The sequence below is a fragment of the Melozone crissalis genome, unplaced genomic scaffold (genome assembly GCF_028551555.1).
Source record: "Melozone crissalis strain CALT ecotype California unplaced genomic scaffold, PUWL_Pcris_2 ptg000008l_1, whole genome shotgun sequence".
In the NCBI taxonomy this organism is placed as follows: Eukaryota; Metazoa; Chordata; class Aves; order Passeriformes; family Passerellidae; genus Melozone; species Melozone crissalis.
The window spans coordinates 10,388,271-10,407,625 of NW_026535786.1; the positions used below are offsets into that span (position 1 = coordinate 10,388,271).

The 19,355-nt window shown below is 47.7% G+C and overlaps 1 protein-coding gene across 1 annotated transcript in view; it reads right to left on the minus strand.

The window, feature by feature from the left end:
• MYO7A (myosin VIIA) overlaps positions 1–18,925 on the minus strand; it is a 99,061-nt gene extending 80,136 nt beyond the window's left edge. The window contains exons 1-2 of the mRNA XM_054269914.1: positions 18,855–18,925; positions 610–667 (exon numbers count right to left, since the gene is read on the minus strand). Coding sequence (XP_054125889.1) covers positions 610–627 — 18 coding nt within the window. The 5' untranslated portion in view covers positions 628–667; positions 18,855–18,925. The remainder of the gene's footprint in view (positions 1–609; positions 668–18,854) is intronic.
• Positions 18,926–19,355: the final 430 nt, after the last annotated feature.

Sequence of the window (19,355 nt, forward strand, 5' to 3'; positions counted from 1 at the left end):
CCTAATATTTCATCTAAGCCTGTCTTCTCTTAGTATAAAAGGACTTCCCTGGTCCCATCACTGCTGGCCAATATAAAAGTTGCTCTCCTTTATTACAAGCTCCCTTTAGCTACTGCAAGGTGATATAAGGTCTTTCTAAAGCTTTCTCCTTCTCAACCCCAACTCTCTCAGACTGTCTTCATATCAGAGGTGCTCCATCCTTCAATTTCTTTTACATGTACAAAAAGACTATTTCTAAACAACCAAAGCAGAATTGTTCCTGGAAATTGAAAATCAGTTTTTGACTAGATCCTATTTTAAGTAAGTTGTTTTACTCTCCTGCATGTCCAGGGTTCACATGCAGCTTTTGGGCCATCCCAGATGAGAAAATAGAAGTGGAACATTGTACGAGGTTAATCTGGACTACACACACAGAGTAATGATTTCCTCTAAGCCAATCGAGGATTAAGGCTAATGAGTATCTCTGCATCTTGTAACAGTCCTTTTAGGGAAATAAGAAAGGACAAAAATAACCTGACATGACCTGTTCCCTCCAAAAATATATTTTTATTAGTGCCTGTGGTGATGGAGTAAAACTAGAGAAGCTGAAGACAGGAACAATTCACTTACCTGTCGTAGAATCACCATGGTTCCTGTATAAACACATCAGCAATCACCAGGAACGGACCTAAATCAAAAGAAGTCAGCAATTAATGACTCTCCCCTGACTCAAGAGACCCAGCTTGGGGACTGTCCCAACCCTACAGCACTTCCACAGCCCTAGGTGTGGAAGAGAGCTGGTAGCACTGAAACTCCCAATGCTTTCGTAATATTAATTCCAGACAGTGAGAGACAATCCTCTAAATACATCCAGATTAATGCTGGCACTGTGGTGAATGAGACTGGGACTGCAGGTTGCTTATGCAAGTAATATTTTGTAAACTGAGTCCTAGAAAGTTATCCAAGGATTAACCCAGCAAACACTCTGATACTGATTTATTACATGTGTCTTTGGATCCTGTGGTATGAACTAAAGCACGTGGAGGGGGGGAGTACTGTCCTTAACACGTGACATGGCTGGATGGGTTTGCATCTTTTCCTCCAAACTGCTTTCAAGAGAGAAAAGAAAATATCAAGTCCCCTAGCACAGCCTGAAACTAAGACCTGGAGTGGATGGAGTATTTCCACTCTCTGCTCCAGCTGTTGTGCAAATTGTGTATTTGTGGGATTTACATGGGAAAGTCCCATGCTGCTCCTGAGTCTGTGCTTGCTGCTCTAGTGCCATTTCATGGCTCCCAAAATTAAGTGTGTTGGGTTTGTATGAATGAAAAATGCTTTCAAATAATTTAATTTCTGCAGCTTTTAATCTGTGAGTCATCCTTGCTACATGGCAATCAATAATAGTTGTATTTTTGGTGTGGAATGTTTTCCAGCATAGTAAAAATACTCGTGCCTTAAAAAGCAGGGGGACAGGCACTTGATCTCAGAGGCATAATTCCCACAGGACACTGGACATTGAATGCTGATGAAGGATAATCTTGCAGGACACAAGATATTTCCATTCAGAGAGGCAAAATACTCTGGACTCATCATAAAAACTTAAGTACTGTGTTTCAAGTTTTAGCCATAACTTTCATTTTTTTGCTCTCCCCACTAAAAAGCAAACATTTCTCAGGGGGATGGGAGGGAGAAGTCTTTCCACCCTTCCCACAATCGTCTCCAGGTGGGATGTCCCAAAGAGACAGACTCAGTCTCACCAAAAAAAAAATACAATAATGTCCCATGCCAGTGTCTCTACACACTTTCCTCATGGCAAGGAAAGTGATCTCTCTTCCCCACCAGCAGCAACTGCTTGCATTCCATTCAGCAAGGTATAGACTTGGCCTTTTGTGCTGATCCTGCTGGCTGAATTTTCTCTAGCCTCTCAGGTGCAGCGGGAAACAGGTGTTCCCATCCTAGCTAGAAAGGCAGGATTTATCTCCATCAGCTCCTGCAGAGACTGTAAAGTCCCAACAGAATTTGCAGTTATTCCCTTTTCCTCACCAGGCTGCCTGCACCACCTCTACATTTTCACAGACCCCACATCTGTAGGCTTTTGCCATGCAAGTGCCTTCAACCACCTTAATGAAAACATCCATCTGCTAAAACCATCTACATGATCCACAAACACTCTGCATTGCCTGGGAAAGGAGCTGGTGTCCTAAGAGCAGCCACGGCATCACTCTTCTTTAGGAAATACTCACTAGGCAAACTTTGGCCACAGGCCATATTTAATGAATTAATTTTGCTTTTCCTAGAAGGTAGAAGAATGGTGGAAAATCACGTGCACACTTTAATAACTGAAAGGCTGTCAGGCACTTTTCCTAATTCTAAGATTGAACCTTCTCTGTAGCACTTTAAATTATTACTCTTCTCTTTAATTCACATGGATTGAAAATAACTTTCTAACCCTGCCAAGCAGTGAGCCCTGAGGCAGACTGCCTAGGGATGCTGAAGAGTCTGTTCCACTGGGAACAGTCAGTGAAATCTTAGCCAGGCACAGAGCAGGCACTGTGGGAGGCTCTTCAGAGGTCTGTCCATGATGATCACGGGTCAGTGTTGAACTCTGGAGCAGGATAGCAGTTGGAGTTCCCTGGCTGAAGGACATCTGCTATGGACAAGTCATCTAGTAGTTTCTTTCCTCCCTTTTCCCCTCTGAAAAACAGAGATCTTGCCCAACAAAGGAGCTCCTAAATACCCCAGACATAAACTTTATGCTAATCAGACAAGTGACCCAGGTGAGCTGGCCCCACTGGGTGTCCACATTGCAAAAACCATGCATGGGACATCTGTTCCAACAGGTTGGGCTAAAGCCACAAGTCCACATCTCAGAAATGCTCCTTCAGTTTCTGCCCTGCTGCTGCTGAAGCAAAGTACTTTTCCATGGTTATCTGGGTTCCCAGCATTAAAACAACCTAGTGTGTTGGTATCCTGCTTAGCCTGGCCTGTGGTGATGCTGAATAATCTTCCAAAACTTGTGCCAGGTTTGGAAGAGTATTTACATACCAAATCCACTCTGATTTTAAACAGGATGTTGGTGCCCTGAATCTTTTGTGGGTTATTTTTATTTTCTGAAGGTGTAGCCTCAGCTTAATCTTGTTCAGTGCATTCTGTCCCTTTGCAAGAGAGGTTGCAGACAAGAGACAGCCAGCTTTCCCTTCGGCTTGCTCAGCAGGGAACACCCCAAAGGGGAAGGGGCAGACTCCCCTGCCTGTTCTTCCCACAGGGATCAATAAGAAGGATTGGGCTTGTCTGAGCACCAGAGAGATCAGCTGCCTACTAATTCAGGAGGGCCCTGGTGGAACAAAACAGCCATCTGGACCCTCTGACCCTCGCTGGCAGGTGAGTGTAGGGCACTTCAATCCCAATCCTGGGAGAAGCTCTACAGATGGTCTTTGAAATGAGCTGGGCTAAACAAAACATACCCAGCACCTCTCCCAAATCACTCACATGTAGCACAAGGGCACAGAGACAACCCTCTGGAATGTGTATTTTTTGTAAATATGGTTCATATTGCAGCTTTCTGGCCATCACTGGTCAAGCATCATCTGAACTGAACATCTGAGGGAGGCAGTGGGGTGAGGCTGAAGGGGCTTTAAAATACACCTGGATGCAGAGTGATGTTTGACACAGAACTACACATGTCACTTGCTTGCAGGCTGTGGTCAACAGAAGCCAAGGAATGCTTCAGTAAGAGGTCTGCACCACAGTGATTTCCACTGTGGCTTTCCTGGTTCTGAGGATATCCTCAATACAAAAGAAACCCAACAGAGTTTGACTCTGGAGGGAGGAAGTCTGAGGAACCTGGACAAAGCCATTATGCTGCAATTGCAAAGAAGGGGGTTGCTACTCTAATCTCTTTAACTGGCACTTGTGTGCCCCTTGTTGGCACTTCAGCACAGGAGTCCAACCACATGACTGGCCATACTTCCTGGGGGATCACTCCACTGTGCTAATCCTCCAGAGCACATACTTGTTAAGCATTGGTCAGAAGAAATTCAGGCATTTCACTCTAAATGTAAAATCGATTCCTTTCTCCTGAAGTTCTGCACCCTAAATGATTTTCCTAAATGGAAGTGCAGTGAAAAAAGAGAATAATTAATTTATGGGGTGTGTGCATTCAAATTCAATGCCTATCCCCAACTGTACCCGTCTTGGTGTAGAGCCTGTATTTTGGAGAACACCTTGTGCACTTTAAATTGTAAAAAACCCAGAATTTCATTCAGCTTGTGTCCACTTCACTTGACTGGCAGAAACGTGTGTCACCTTAGCTGCACAAAGAGATTTAACACGTCAGTGCTCTCTGCACGCTACTGCTTTCACCTCCTGCCCTCCTGCAAGGGATCTGAGAAGGATTAAGGATTTTCCAGCATATTTTACTGTTTATCTGAGGAATGGTGAATAAAAAGGTCAGACCTACACCCTCAGAGACAAGCACCTTTGTCCTTACCGAAACCAGGATTACAATCAGGAAGGAAAACAATGGCTCTTGATCACGGTTAAGCTGACAAACCCCGCCAGTCTTTGGGATCTCTAACTGTGGGTGACAGTGAGCAGAAAGGAGGAAAGCAATGTCCATACGTACTACTCCTCCTAGTCTTTGTCCATCTGGAAGCTGGCATGGTTGGGAAGCTATGACAGTTTGTACTTTTGCACTCTTCCTGGAGCCCTGAATGGGCAGCAGGGCTCTCAGGTCAGAAGGCCTCAGTCTGAAATGGCAGCCACTCATCTTCTTCTTGACTGACAGGGATCTTCCCTGCTAGCTTGATCAACGAGCAAGCTCTCAGCAGAGACAACCCACTGCTTCTCTAGGTAATTAGCTACAGCTCAAACAATTCTTAATGTTAAAAATTATTTAAGTATTTTGTCCTAGAGTCTCATCCTCTCTATCTGCCTTCAGCTTCTCCCCTGAGGCAGTCACAGCTTACCAACTACAACTGACCACATACATGGGCCTACATGGAGGGTTTTGTCTGGTCTAGTGGAAGGTGTCCCTGCCCATGGCAAAAGGACTGAAACTAGATGATCTTTAAGGTCCTTTTCAACCCAACCCAATCCATGACACTATGATGTTCCCCATTTCTCCAACCTGAGCTTTGGAGTAAGTGCTACAGCAGCGGCCATTCACTTGCACCTTCCCTTCCTGTAGCACAAGTATCTTCATCCTTGCAAGAAGAAACTGTCATTTCTAACTCCTCCAGAAAAACAAAATCCAGCCTTCTGGATTATCTCCTTTAATGTGGAGAAAAGGTGCATTCCCATGGAAAGCAATGATATTGCCTGGAGGGCAATAAAAAGCAATGGGAATTCACCCAGAGCATTCACTGTTTTTGTTTTTTTTACACACAGGACAGCACAGCCTGGGCTTTTGCTAGTGAGCAAACAGTACAAGATCTCGTGGTGGGGATGTGGGGACACTGCAAGCACCACCTGGCCACAGGTTCCCTGCCACTGTGCTGAGAAAGTTCCCTTATTTATGCCTTAATTGCCGCCTCCGCACAGACGGATCAGCTTGAGGTCATGCTGACAAACGGCGTGGGGAATGACAGGAAGCTCTCACCTCAGCAAGGCGGGTCACAATAGCAAGAAGCTGCAGAAAACATTGGAATTACCATTGCTCATGTGAGTGGTGCATCCATGACACAGCCTGCCTGCGGGCTCTGCTGCACCGTGAGCAGCACAGAGCCTGTTTTCCTGGAAAAGCTCTGACCCAAATTCAGTGAAGGTCAAGAAAAGCCTTCCCTACAGCTTTTGCATCAGAACTTGAGTGATTACCAGATTTACAGTGAATGCTGGTCTCAGGAGAGGAATAGCTGCGTGAACAAGAGGTGTGTTTTGGTGTAAAGAATTACCTGCCTGTCAGCTGCAAATCCATCTTCACAGACAACTGAGGGAAAAAGACAGATTCAAGCAGAGCTGCAAGCTGACATGTAAAGGCAAACCTGATAGCAGGGTGGGAAAAGAGCCCCTGGGAAGCCCTGGATCCTCAGAAGGGCTCCTTGGTGTGCAGTACTGTGCAACTAAACAATGGCCTGCAAGGGCTCTTTTAGGAGATGTGCAGCTTTTTCTCCAGCTATTCCTGCAACACTCAGCCGTACAATGATGAAAGGCACAGGATTAGTGCTAATTAGATTTGAGGGTACTCCCTGTCAGGCTTCTCCTTCTCGTGGGCGGATGCTGTTCGCAGGGAAACCTGGTAGTCTTTAATTGTGGTGGGGCTTTGTTTGGCTAGTTTGTTTGTTTTGTGTTTTACAAAAAAGGGACGTTCCAGACATCCTACAGATCTGGAATCTCCAAACCCATAAAATCCCAGCTACTTGGACTAAAAACAACCTTTCCTGCACAAAAGAACACAGAGAACCTGTTAATCAATTAGCCAAATAACTACAGGATGAAAAGACCATAGGTGCCAAAGTAGCTTTCTGTAGTAAAACAGCCCAGCACAGGAGCAGCCTTGCTGCATTACATATGCAGATACTTAGCATTTCTGTACATTAGGGCTTTTTTTTCTTCTGTGCAAGCAGCTTCAGGAAGAAAGCGCAGTGCTAATGCACACGGCAGTCTGACATTCTGCAAGCGCAACTGAAACCCAGGGAAATGATGCTCGTAACTGAAACCTCCAATAAACAGGGTGTCATCTACACAACATGAGTGACAGACAAGCGGCAGGGGCTGTGCAGTAGGTACTGCTTCCAGCCAAAAATTTCAGTATCCAGAAATAGGGTATGATTTTCAACAGACCCTCAGTAGAGATTAAAAATATAAAAAATATGGTTTCTCTCTGAAAACCAAGCATTTATAAACCATGTGCTGAGCTCCCCTCATTGGTCAGGCTGACTAGGGATCAGCTAAAAATGCAAACAATGTTGTTTCTTTTGACCCATCTAAAAATCTCAACAACCAGATCCCCAGCAGTATCAAATGATTGAGATAAAATGACTTGGGTTGAAACTGCTGATTTCCACAAGCTGGGAAATGTGGCACCATGAAATGCTGAGGTGGTGATCTCTGCTGAGACTGTGAAGGGCTTGAAAAGAAGCAAAGGAAAGCAATGTGATTCTCTGTGCCTTCCTCCACCAAGAGCTGCAGCACTAATCAGAGCCTGTGATGACAGCTCCAGGCTGTGCCATACAGTTTGCTTTCGCAAAGCACTGCACTGGTCAGTGAAAGGACCGTGGAGACCCATTCTCCAGCTGCAGGGTCTCAGAGCTTTTTTTAGAATCACAAAACAGTTTGAGATGGAAGGGACCTTTAAAGGTCATCTGGTCCAAATCCCTTGCCACAGGCAGAGACACCTTCCTCTAGATCAGGTTGCTAAAAGCTCCATCCAACTTGACATGGAATACTTCCAGCAATGGGGCATTGATCACTCATCTGGGCAGCCTGTTCCCGTACCTTACCATCCTCATTGTAAGAAATTTCTCTCTTATCTAGTCTAAATAAACTCTCATTCAGCTTAAAGCCATTTCCCCTTGTGCTATCACTACATTCCCTTGTCCAAAGTCCCTCTCCAGCTCTCTTGTAGCCCCTTTCATTACTGGAAAGGGCTGTAACATCCCTAAGAACCTTCTCTTCTCCAAACTGGACAAACCCAAATCTCTCCTCTGAGCCTGTCATAGGAGAGGTGCTCCAGTCCTCTGAGTGTCTTCATGGACCTCTGCAGTCCATTTGATCCTCTGCATTGTCACTACCAATCTCCTAACAGAGTTACCCAAACTCTTCCATATTTCAGGTGAGGACAATACAGACAGTTCCCCACAGAGGCTGACACCTGCTTTGTGTTTAGCTATGTTGGGGGTGCATTCTGAGCTCTACTCCATGACTACCTCAGATGTAGCCAGGTGGGCCGGCTGCCTCTCCTCCCAGGCAAACAGCGACAGGACAAGGGGACATAGTCTTAAGCTGTGCCAGGAAGGGTTCAGCTTGGATATCGGGAAGAATTTCTTCACAGAAAAGTGATTAGACATTGGAATGGGCTGCCCAAGGAGGTGGTGGAATCACCATCCCCGGAGGTGTTTAAGGAAGGACTGGATGTGGCACTCAGTGCCGTGGTCTATTGACATGATGGTGGTCAGTCACAGGCTGGACTTGATCTCAGAGGTTTTTCCAACAGAATTGATTCTGTTACTCTGTGCAAGAGGGCAACTCTCTGAGTTGACACCATGTCTCAAAAGGTGATAAACTCGCTAACACAAAAAACTAACCCCAAAACACTGTGGACCTCAGGATGTGATTTTAAGCAGAACTCAAGACAGAAGCAAATTTCCTCAAAGCCAAGAGCCTGCTTTGTGATGCACTCACTAACTAGGGAGAAAGCAATGCCTGAACATTTCCTTGCCTCCTCCTGACCATCCCACAGATCAGAGGAGAGTTGGGAGCAAATACTTGTCACTGTGTTTATCCACACAAGCCTGGGGAACATGGAGTAAGAAAGAAGAATGCAAATCCTAGAATGGGAGCCCATTAGCGAATCTCTCTGTTGTGGCTTTATGCCTCTCATCAGCACCCACCCTTCCCTCTCCCGTGACAGTGCTGTCTTTAGGTGCCTTTGTGGTTCTCAGCCTTTTCTTTTCATGCTCCAAGTACCATATGTCACCCAAAGTGGGATGGAGCTGTTTATATGCAGACACTGGGTTTGAGCAGGTCAACCAATATTGGAAGGGTGAAAGGTCTGGAGCACAAGTCTGATAAGGAGCAGCCAAGGCAACTGGGGGTGTTTAGCCTGGAGGAAAGGAGACTTGGGATGAACTTAGATCTCTTTGCAGCTCCCTGAAAGGACACTGTAGCCAGGTGCAGGGGTCAATCACTTCCTCCTAGTAACAAGCAACAGCACAAGAGGAAATGGCCTCAAGTTGTACCACAGGAGGTTTAAATTGAATATTAGGAAAAATATTTTCATTGAAAGGGTTTTCAAGCATTGGAACAAGCTGCCTAGGGCAGTGATGGAACTACCATCCTTATAAGTGGATAGACAATTTAGGGACATGGCTTAATGGTGAACATGGCAGTGCTGGGTTAATGGTTGGAGCTGATGATCTTAGAGATCTTTTCCAACCTGAACATTTCTAAGATTCTCTAAGATCACCTCCATGACTATAGGGATACACTAGTGCTTCCAAGGCCCAATTCATTCCATCTATCAGGATTATTTATGTCCACAGACTACAGAAGAAGCCTGAGGTGACTGGTTTCATTTTTGTGCCCCCTCCTTTCTCCCATCACTGAGCAGCTGTGAATATGAAAAAAAGACCACTTAGCTGACTCTGAGGGTTTGATCCCCAAACCTCTATTTGGAGGGTTTTGGTAGCAGTGCCATGGAAAGAGACACCTCAACTGAACGAGTCCCAGCCAAAATGTTACATTAAAGCAAGAAATCACAGAAAACTCCCCCCTCTGGAAAGTTAGAGAATTGATACGTAGCAGCCTCTGTTCATCTGAGAGTGGCCAGGAAACGGGCATCAATTTTTTAAGCCTTCAGCAGGAAGTTCAATAGATTTGCCCTGCATTCAATCTCCTTGAAAAGTCCAGCAGGTAGAGGAGCTGAACAAAAGACCTGACCTTTTCTCCCTTGCTGAGCTTTCACACAGCCCGAGCAGAACAAAGGACCGCGGCAGCATCCGATCCTGACTCTGCGCAGAGCACTCAGCACAGCCTCCAAGGAGAGTGATTTCCTTTTGTGCACCAGCCCCCGCCGCCCACTGAGCAGTTTTCAACTGCCACAACAATTAATCAAATAAAGTATCCTTTTGCAAGGAGGTCAGGTGTAATTTCAGCATAATCCAGACGCAGCAGGCTGAGCTGATCTAGGGAAAAGCTGCACTTGCAGGCTGGCTGAATGGTGTTGGCAACTGTATTCATCTCCTCTTTACCTGTACATGAACTCCCAAGTCTTGCCCCTACAAACAGGGCCCAGCACATGACAAGAAAAAATTAGAAATAAAGCCTTTGTTTGAAACTGGGGGTGATTTGAGACATGAACCTTTTAGATTATCTCAATCCAACCCCCTGACACGGGCAGGGACATCGTCCACTCAACCAGGTCGTTCAAAGCCCCATCCAACCTGGCCTAGAACACTTCCAGGGATGGGACATCCACAGCTTCTCTGTGCAACCTGTGACAGTGTCTCACCACCCTCACAGTAACATATTTCCTCCTAATATCTAATCCAAATCTACCTTTTTACGTGCCCTTTAGTCTAACTCTCTGACCTGTACGAGTGACCTTCTCTCAAGGCTCTCCTCCTTGGAGCAGCACAGTGCTGGGCAGTACTGGAAACCCTCTTGCTTGTCCTGAGCAAATTGGGATGCCTGGACAGCACTGTGCCAAGATCAGAGCTCAGAACCTGCCTACCTGTGATTCAGAGAAGCCCAGTTAGCCTGGACTGTGCAGACCAGCAAGTGCCAGTGGGGTCACCATGGACCTGCTCCTTCAAGGGCTGGTAAATCCCTGCTCTTTATAGAGCAAATGATACACACAGATGTGGCGGCTGACTTGAGCCTGATGTGCTTTACACTGAATGCTTGGATTTGGGAGGAGATTCATGCATGGTACATCCTGTTTATGGCCAGGTTCAGGAGGCTACAACCTTCTGAGCCCCTCAGGCTGTGTTAGCCCTGCAGCTGAACCACAGACGTCAGCCCTTAGCTTAGATGCAGGACAAAGACACTGTTATCTGGAAACAATTCTGTAAAGGTCATAGAATCCTAGAAAGATTTGAGTTGTCAGGGACCTTAAACATTATCTTGTTCCAACCCCTGTGCTATGGGCAGGGAGCATTTCCACTAGATCAGGTAGCTCAAATAGAGCCATCCAACAGGGATAGGGCATCCACAGCCTATCTGCACAGGGCAGCCTGTTGCAAAGGCTTGGGAACCAGAAATCTAAGGAAAGGTGCTCCATTTTACAACAGTCTCTAGATGACTCTCCACCACCCAGACAATATATGGCAGAGGTAATTTACTGAACTTAGCTCAGCTCAGTAAATTCATTACTAACCCACTTCTGGTTTTTTACCTATAGAAATGTTCTCTAAAGGGAATCTTTACTGCAGCCACTGTTTTACCAACTCTATAAATATATTATCCTGTGTTATTCCTTCTTGAATCCCAGCCTATTTATGGAGGAGGGGCTAATGCTGTCCTCATTTCACACAGAGAGAAACTGAGGCATAGAGTTAGGATGTCACTTTCCCCAAGGTCATGCAGTGGAACCAGGGCACCCGAGTCTGTGCCTATGACTTCAAATCAGAATATCTTTATTAAAGGCAGCTCCTCTACTCTTCTCTATCCTTAAATTGGCATAATAGGCAGCTGTCTCACCTCTGCTCTTGTAGGTCCCTAATAATCTGGCCTTGGCCCTCTCCTTTTGGTGCTACTAGTGCTGGCTGGAGCAAGACTTCTGCAAGCTGTTGTAATCCTGCAAGGGCTTTTGTCTCAGCAGGAACCCCTTTGCTGGGATTTTTAGTGAAATCCTCCTTCTGCCTGCCATAACACTATCCTCTTATTTTTCACGGCCTGGAGAAGTTCAGGGTGGCCCTTCAAGAGACTGGGGTCAGCCTCCAAATGCAAGGGTTGCTAGGATTAAGTGGGTTTAAATCATAAGATACCAACCCTGCTTTTTATGCTGGGACTTCTGCTGACTCCTGAGGTTGTTTTGCTTGAACAGGGACTGTAAAATTAAGTGGAGACTCCGCTCTGCCCTTTCAGGATGCCTTTGGTGCAATCACCATCACACCCCTCAGGGCAGCATCAGGCAGTGCTGGGAGACATCAGCCCTGTAATAGTCGGGATGAGAGGGGGACTGACACTCTCTGACTCATTGGCTGCACATGCAAAAAGTCATATTAATTTTTCAGCTGGGGATTCTGAGTCACAGGGGCTGCTTGCTGCTGATCTATGGCTCTCCTGCTGGGTGCTATGCAGTGCATGGGATGCTCTGCTCTAAAGGGCATCATCTGGCTGAGCTGAAGTCACTCGTATAGGTCAGAGAGTTAGACTAAAGGGCACATAAAAAGGTAGATTTAGATTAGATATTAGGAGGAAATATGTTACTGTGAGGGTGGTGAGACACTGTCACAGGTTGCGCAGAGAAGCTGTGGATGTCCCATCCCTGGAAGTGTTCTAGGCCAGGTTGGATGGGGCTTTGAACGACCTGGTTGAGTGGACGATATCCCTGCCCATGGCAGGGGGTTGGAATGAGATAATCTAAAAGGTCTCTTTCAACCCAAACCATTCTATGATTTTATATGTCAGGTGTTGCACAGGCATAAAGTAGTAGTCATTGCATCCTGAAACAGCCTGGATGGACAAAAGGACTGGAGTCTCCAGGAAATAAAGCAGCTTCGCTCCATGCCAAGCTCCCACTTAGCAAACAGCAGAGCCAGAAACAGATAGAATTTCATCTGTGAGGAGCAGCGCTAACAAAAGCCTCACTTAGAATGACAAAATTCCAAATAATAAGATTTCTAGATGGTCAGTAGGGCATAGCCCCTCCTAAGAAGCCTTTCCTGCAGGTGGGGCATCCCTAACAGCTTTCTCACCCCACCTGAGATGGCCAACAGGCAGTGGCATCATGCTGCAGGGCACCAGATTTCTCCCATGCTCACCTGTGTCATTTCAGGAAGTGTCTAGAAACTTTGTTTCCTTGTTACAGCTGAAATTTGAAGTGAACTTGATGAACCAACTGCTGTGATTAGGTGACACATCTAAAGGGACAGGCAGAGTGGCCACACAAGCCTTGTTTCCTATGGAAATCAGCCTAGATGAGAAAGCCGGCTTTAATCAGGTCCTTAAATAATTCCAGCATTAACAAACTGCTCTGTTCCTACCCTTCTTTGCAGCACTTTGAGATACCCACACAAAGGAAGGGGTGGCTGTTGATAGTTGTCATTTGCTCCTAGCTACACTCAAGAAATTGGTGTTTTCTGGAGACAGGTCTCATTTCCCTGGCTGAGGTCAACATCACAGCTCCACCTGAAAAGCTTGAATTTTGTTCCTGTTTACTTAATATCTTCCCTGACTGCTGAGCTCAGGGCTGGGAGGACAGGACCTGGTTTGCTACTCTGAAGAGTAGTTTGCCCTGGGAGAAAAACAGATCTAACAGGGCATTGGGGGAGATCTAGAGGGTTTTTTCTAAGAGGAATAAGGCTGCCCTAAGAGCTTTTACTCTCTGTTACCCACCACCCTAACATGTATTGGTACAATTAAGCTGCATCAACTGCAGTCCTGATTTACTTCATAATTTGGCCAAGATCTTACAAGTCTTTTTCCAGCCATGGAGAACTCACGCGGACTTTCAGTAGACTTGACTTGAGGAAGACTCTTACACAGAAACTACAGATGAAATGACCACTCCTTTGTTTCTCCAGACCAAAACCTTGTGTGGGCTGCTTGAGACAAATCCAGTGTGTGTGTGTGTGTGGTTTCTGGAGCTCATCTCAGCCCAGCAGGGTAAATCTGCTGGCCTTGATGGCACTGATCCAGCAAAGCTGAGGGATGAGAGGAAGCAGGACAGAAATAGCTGGGGTATCACAACGTAACAGCAACCTCCACTGATGCTGGAAAACACCCAGAGGCTCCGACGTGGGAGGCAGCACTCTGATGTGCTCCAGCTGGGCTTGCAGGGCTCCTTCCACCACCTCACCTCAGCACACAGGTGCTGGACTCCTCTGTGCCAGTGCAGGAGGTCTGCCTGTGCCCCAGCCCCATCCCTACCTCCCCTCTGGTGATGGGAGGTGCTGTGTTTGTGGGTGCTCCCCTTCCCTTCCTGCCCCACTGTTATTATGAGGCTGTTTGAGCCCACTGAGCTCGATGGGAGCTCTGCCTGGGCTGGGAACTCAGTGCCACCAAGAGGCAAAGAATTTTCTTCTCCCAGCCTCTCCTGCTGCCATGAATTCAAACTCCTGTACACCAACACACAACAGGCACATGGAAAACTGACTTACAATGCAAGCCTCACCCCAACAAAGGCATGGGTCAGCTCTGGAAATCACAGGAACCCACACACAAACCCCAGCTTTTCTAGCAGAGATCCAGCTGATCAGTATCTTTGTGGCAATTCCCTAATGGCTTTCAGGAAATCTGATACAGAACCTGCAAGAAATCCCATTAGCTCTTCTCTGTATCTGCTGGAACAAAAATGTTTTCAATGAAAAAAGAAAAGAACAGGTTTTGTTGTATTTCCCTTGGCCCACATGACACATGGGAGTTGTACTAAAATGATGTGCTGACACTTTATCTTCTCCAAGATAACTGAGAAGTGCAGTGAGGCTGATACCTCAGAAGAATTCTTTAAGGAGGATCTCTAGCCCTGAACAACTTTTTGGTGAGTAAACAGCCCACACTGGATCCAGCCTGTGGGCTCCCCACCCACTATATTTCTCTGACAGAGGATGCCTAAGGAGCAGTATAAAAGCAGATGTAGTGGCATTACTCTGCAATGTTCCCCCAGAAACAGTAATTTGCAGCTCAAGAACCTCTAGAGCCAAAAGGGGGTAGTTTTGTTTTTCCTTTCATATACATGCTTTATAGTTTTTAGAGGCTTTTTGTAAATGAAACTTGTCCAAGTGCTTTTTTAACCCAATACTTTGAGAATCCACGTGGTTCTGCCATAAGGAACACCACAGATGCCAGATTGTGCAAACTCTTTTTACCTTTGAGCCTCTGTAAACTTTGTTTGATGGTCCCTAATTTTTGTATTTCAAAGGAAAAATCTTTCTTTTGCATTTACCATGCAAACATGATCTTCCAGGATCTATAACATGCCTTCTTCCCATCTCTTCTCAGCTTGGAGCCTTTGTCTAAACAATCATTCCTCCTGTGAAAGATGTCCCAGACCTCTGACCATCTTTCCTTTCTCAGAATTCTCCCCAGTGGAATAATTTTTGTTTTAGGTGACTTGAAATGAGATAAATCACCAGAGGAGTGGAATGTGCTCTCTGGACAACAGCAGATATCAGGAGGAACACAGAAGGGCTTGGTCCAATATTTGGGTCCTGGTCCCAGCCCAGCACAGCCCAGAGCACCTTTTCGCTGTGCCCTGGTGTTTTGGGCAGGTGAGTCCTGCCCAGGTGGAAGGTGTTTCCCAGCTGGAACCTGCAAGCCTTAAGAGACTAAATCTCTTTATCAAGGCCTGGTTGGATGGGACTTTAAGTAACCTGGTCTAGTAGAAGGTATCCCTGTAAAAGTCTTTATATTTACATGGAGATATTGACAGCTACCATGATCCCAGATTTATCTTCCGTTTCCAAAGTCAGGAACAGCTGAAGAAAGTGTCTTTGTCAGATGGGCCAAAGCCCCTTCCAAGCACAGCTCCCACTGTACAAGCCAGTGTCAGATGGAGAGAGGAGACAAAACCAGGATTCACAGAGGCTCCATTCTCCCAGCACTCCACGTAACATCAGGCTCAGCCTCTTGCAAATCTTCCTTCCTCCACACTCATAAAGGTGGAGACCAGGCTAGTTGTGCAGCAACAACAGCAGGGCAAACCTCCCCCAAGGCACCTGTCAGTCCACAGCCAACCTCACAGTGCAAGTTTTAACCCCTTGCATGCATGTGAAACTGTGTTCAGGTCATCTGCACCCCAGGTAAATGCTGTGCCATGACACCAGGATGTGGAAAGGGGATGGCAGCAGCTGAACCAACATCTTGGGAAACGCATTTGCTGGGCCTGCAGCCTAAGAAGAGCTCAGTGAATTTCTGTGACTGCTCTGAGGCTGACCATGCACTCAGTTTTTAGATTCCAGTTGGGCTGAGGTAGAAGCTGCTACCCAGGTGCTCAGGCTGGGCAGGTCTGGGGTAGGGGGGACTCATCTAACAATGCCAAGATATAAAGGAGTCCCCAGAGACTTATGGCTATGGATTTCTAACTTTTCTATTTTCATTTGGTACTCAGTCTACTTCAAGTGCCTGCTTTTCATTGGATTTTCACATTTTGCACTCCCATTGTGCAGTTGGGCACAATTGCACTCTGCTCTCTGCAAGTGTCTGACTATGAGAGCTTTATATTGGATACCAGGAAAATTTCTTTGCAGAAAGAGTGGCCAAGCACTGCTCAGGGAAGTAGTGGAGTCATCATCCCTAGAGATATTTAAAGACGTGTCGATGTGGCACTTGGGGACACAGTTTAGTGGTGGACTTGGCAGTGCTGGGTTGAGGGTTGGACTTTATGATCTCAGAGGGCTTTTCCAACCATTGTGCTTCTGCAGGTCAGAGCAGGGGCTCTCTGCACAGCTCCAGGCACAGCAAGGATTGGGAGGGTTTTCCTGGGGTTGGTACAGCATAACCATGGACACTGCTGGGGCAGGGCTGTCCTGATAAGCTTTCTGGCTCTACCTAGCACATGACTGGGGGACCAGAAAGTCACAACACACAGGTTCATCCCACACCAGTTTTCCTCTAGGACACTGCCTGGCTGAGAGCACGGTTTCAGTGCAAAGCTCTCACAGTCTTACGTGCTGTCTCCACATCCTGCCAAACCCTTGGTACAGTGACACTTGTCCCGCTCTGCTTTGAGAGAAAAAAACACTGGCTCTGCTCCAAGAGGACAATAACCTCCCTGGTTTTCCTCTCACCCTCAAAAGGGACTTGCAGAACCACTATGTCTGTGACAGCGTGGTCTTGATGCAGACAGCCAAAAATGTGCCCAGCACTGAGTGCCTGCAGCCACCTATCCTGTCAGCCGCTTTCTGCCAGGCTTGGAAGCTGCCCTCTGCAGCTCCAGGAAAGGCTTTGAAAAAAAACTATTAGCTGACAATGCCTTCATTAATCACAGCATAATCCTTTCCATGGCAACCCAAGGATTGCGAAGTCACAAGTTAGCAAGTGCGAGACAGAAGGGCTGCACAGCAGCACTTGGCCCAGGGAAACTTCGGAGCTAGCGAGAGGAATCGGCTGCTCTGGGGAGGGGAAATGACACAGAAATAATACTGCCTTGAAAAGAGGGTCATCCCTGGCCAGGATTCAGATCCCATAAATGCCACTGCCTGTGGGGGGATTCTGTAGCTCCATGAAGTTACTCCAGTCTCACCCCAAAAGCCCAAGAAGAGACTTTGGCCCTACAGTTTGTCACCAGGCCATGACCACAAAATTAAACACAATTTAGATACACATATTTGGGAATTAGTAAGGGCTCAGAGATTGCAAAGTCACAGGTGAAAACAATTTTGACCATCAATGAACAGGAGGGAAGTGCTGTCCTGGATTTTTCTTTTTTGCCCTTTTTTTCTTTTTTTTTTTCCTTTTTTTTCCCACTTTGGTTTTCCTCAGGACAGTTTATGCACAGGGTAGGAAGGAGACTTCTCAGGCTCCCACAAGGATGCAGGTTTTGACTGAAGCTTTGGCAAAGCTCGGTCAAAGCTGCAAATCCATTCCATGCCTTCACACTACCAGTGCTGGGAGCTTGCAGTCCCTCACCTCATGGGAAGAGTAGGACCCATAGCATCATACAGTGGAGGATGGGTGAGGAGTCAGCTTGCAACCACCATGTCCTTGCCATCTTTATGTAATGCATAAGATAACCCCACAGGGTTGGTTCTTGGACATCCTTCTGCCCAGACTATGGAGAGAAGCACTCACACCAACACCACAGCCTAGGGCTGTGAGAAAACCCTCTCTAGCTTCTGCCACCTCCTTCTGCAGGGGAGACTTAACAGCAAGGGGCAACCAGGCAATCTTAGACCCACTGGTGTGCTGCCTTTCAAACTCCCCCTCCATTTTGCCTACATGGCAGGTCCTCTACCATACACCCAGTCTTCCCAGAGACACCAAGATATGCCAGTTCCACTTTCCTTAGGATAACGTAATTGTAAATACCCTAGGAAATCCTGGGATTTTTCTTTGGTATTGTGTTCAGCTGGCCCAGCACAGCCCATGTACAAAACAGGCTAACTTATATTTAAATAGGAGAATTAATGCTAGAATGAGTAACCAGGGTCCTCCCTCTACGACACAAGCTTACACCCATACATTATTAACAAATCACCAATTTATGACAAATCAAACAAGCAGAGTATTAAATGTCTTGTTAACCCAAACCAGGCAGCAAAATGCAAACTGCTTGTTGGCAATTGCCTATCCCACATCAAGCCTCAGCCCCTTCCCAGGGAGACTCCTAATAATTTAAATGGCCTGGAAGGTCCTGGGTGCTGTTTACCAGCACAGATGTGACCCGGGAGACATCCCCAAAAACCAGCCTGGGCACAAGCTGTGCTGTGCTGCAGCCAGAGGAACTTGTGCTGCTGCCTGAAGAGCAGCACCTGCCTGAGCACAGGTTGTGCCTTATCCCCCTAAATGCCGTGTCTGGAGCTGCGTGAAAGCAGGCAGGGGGTGAAGTGGGCTGGGAGGACACCCGGGGTCTTGCGGCACTGCCAGTGTATCCATGTAGCAGGGACATCCCCCAGAGCCCCTCCCCACGTTTAAGCACATCCAGAGGTATCCCTGGATGTGACAGGGCTGTGGAGCGAAGGGGTGGAGGGCTGCATGCACCGCACCCGAGGGCAATGCCCTCCACCCTTCTCTCCAGCTCCCTGCTAGGTGACCCCAGCCAAATTAAGCAGCAGCTAGAAATTACCGAGCCGCTAATCCATGCTGCAGGAGCCGAGCTGGCTCGGGGCTGCTGGGCACTGCCGGCAGGTCTGCGCCGCGTCTCTCCCCCTCCCATCGAGCCCAGCCTCCTGCCCAGGTTCGATCCGCCTCGCTGCCCGCAGCCCCGCCGGGGGCACCGCACCCACCGCACCCATGGCACCGCGCCCCCCGCATCCCACAGCGCCCCACGGCTGCTCCCCGCTCGCCCGGAGCATCCCCGCTCCCCGGGGCCGCCTGCCCCCGCTCCGCCTTACCTCAGCGGGGCATGGCCGGGCACGGCGGCGGGACGGCACAGGGACGGGGCTGCTGCCCGCACGGAGCCGCGCTGCCGCCTGCACCGAGCGAGGGCAGCGCCGGCCCGGGCTGAGCCTCTTAGCGGGGGAGGAGCCGGGCTGCAGCCAGCCCCTGCTGTGGTGTGGGTGTGGTGCGGGTGTGAGTGTGTGAGTGTGGTACCTCCAGCCCGGGAACCGCCCGCGCCGCGCTCCCGCAGCATCCCCGCTCTCCAAAGATCCGTCCTCCTGCAGCCCTGGAGTCTGCCCCGGTTTGTGGTACCATAAAATCATAGAGTGGCCTGCGCTGGAAGGGACCTGAAAGCTCACCGAGGTTCACCCCTTCTGCCATGGGCAGGGACACCTTCCTCTAGAGCCCCATCCAACTTGGCCTTGAGCGCTGCCAGGAATGGGACAACCACAGCTTCTCTGGGCAAACGACCTGTTCCAGTGCCTCACCATGCTCACAGTAAAAAATTTATTCCT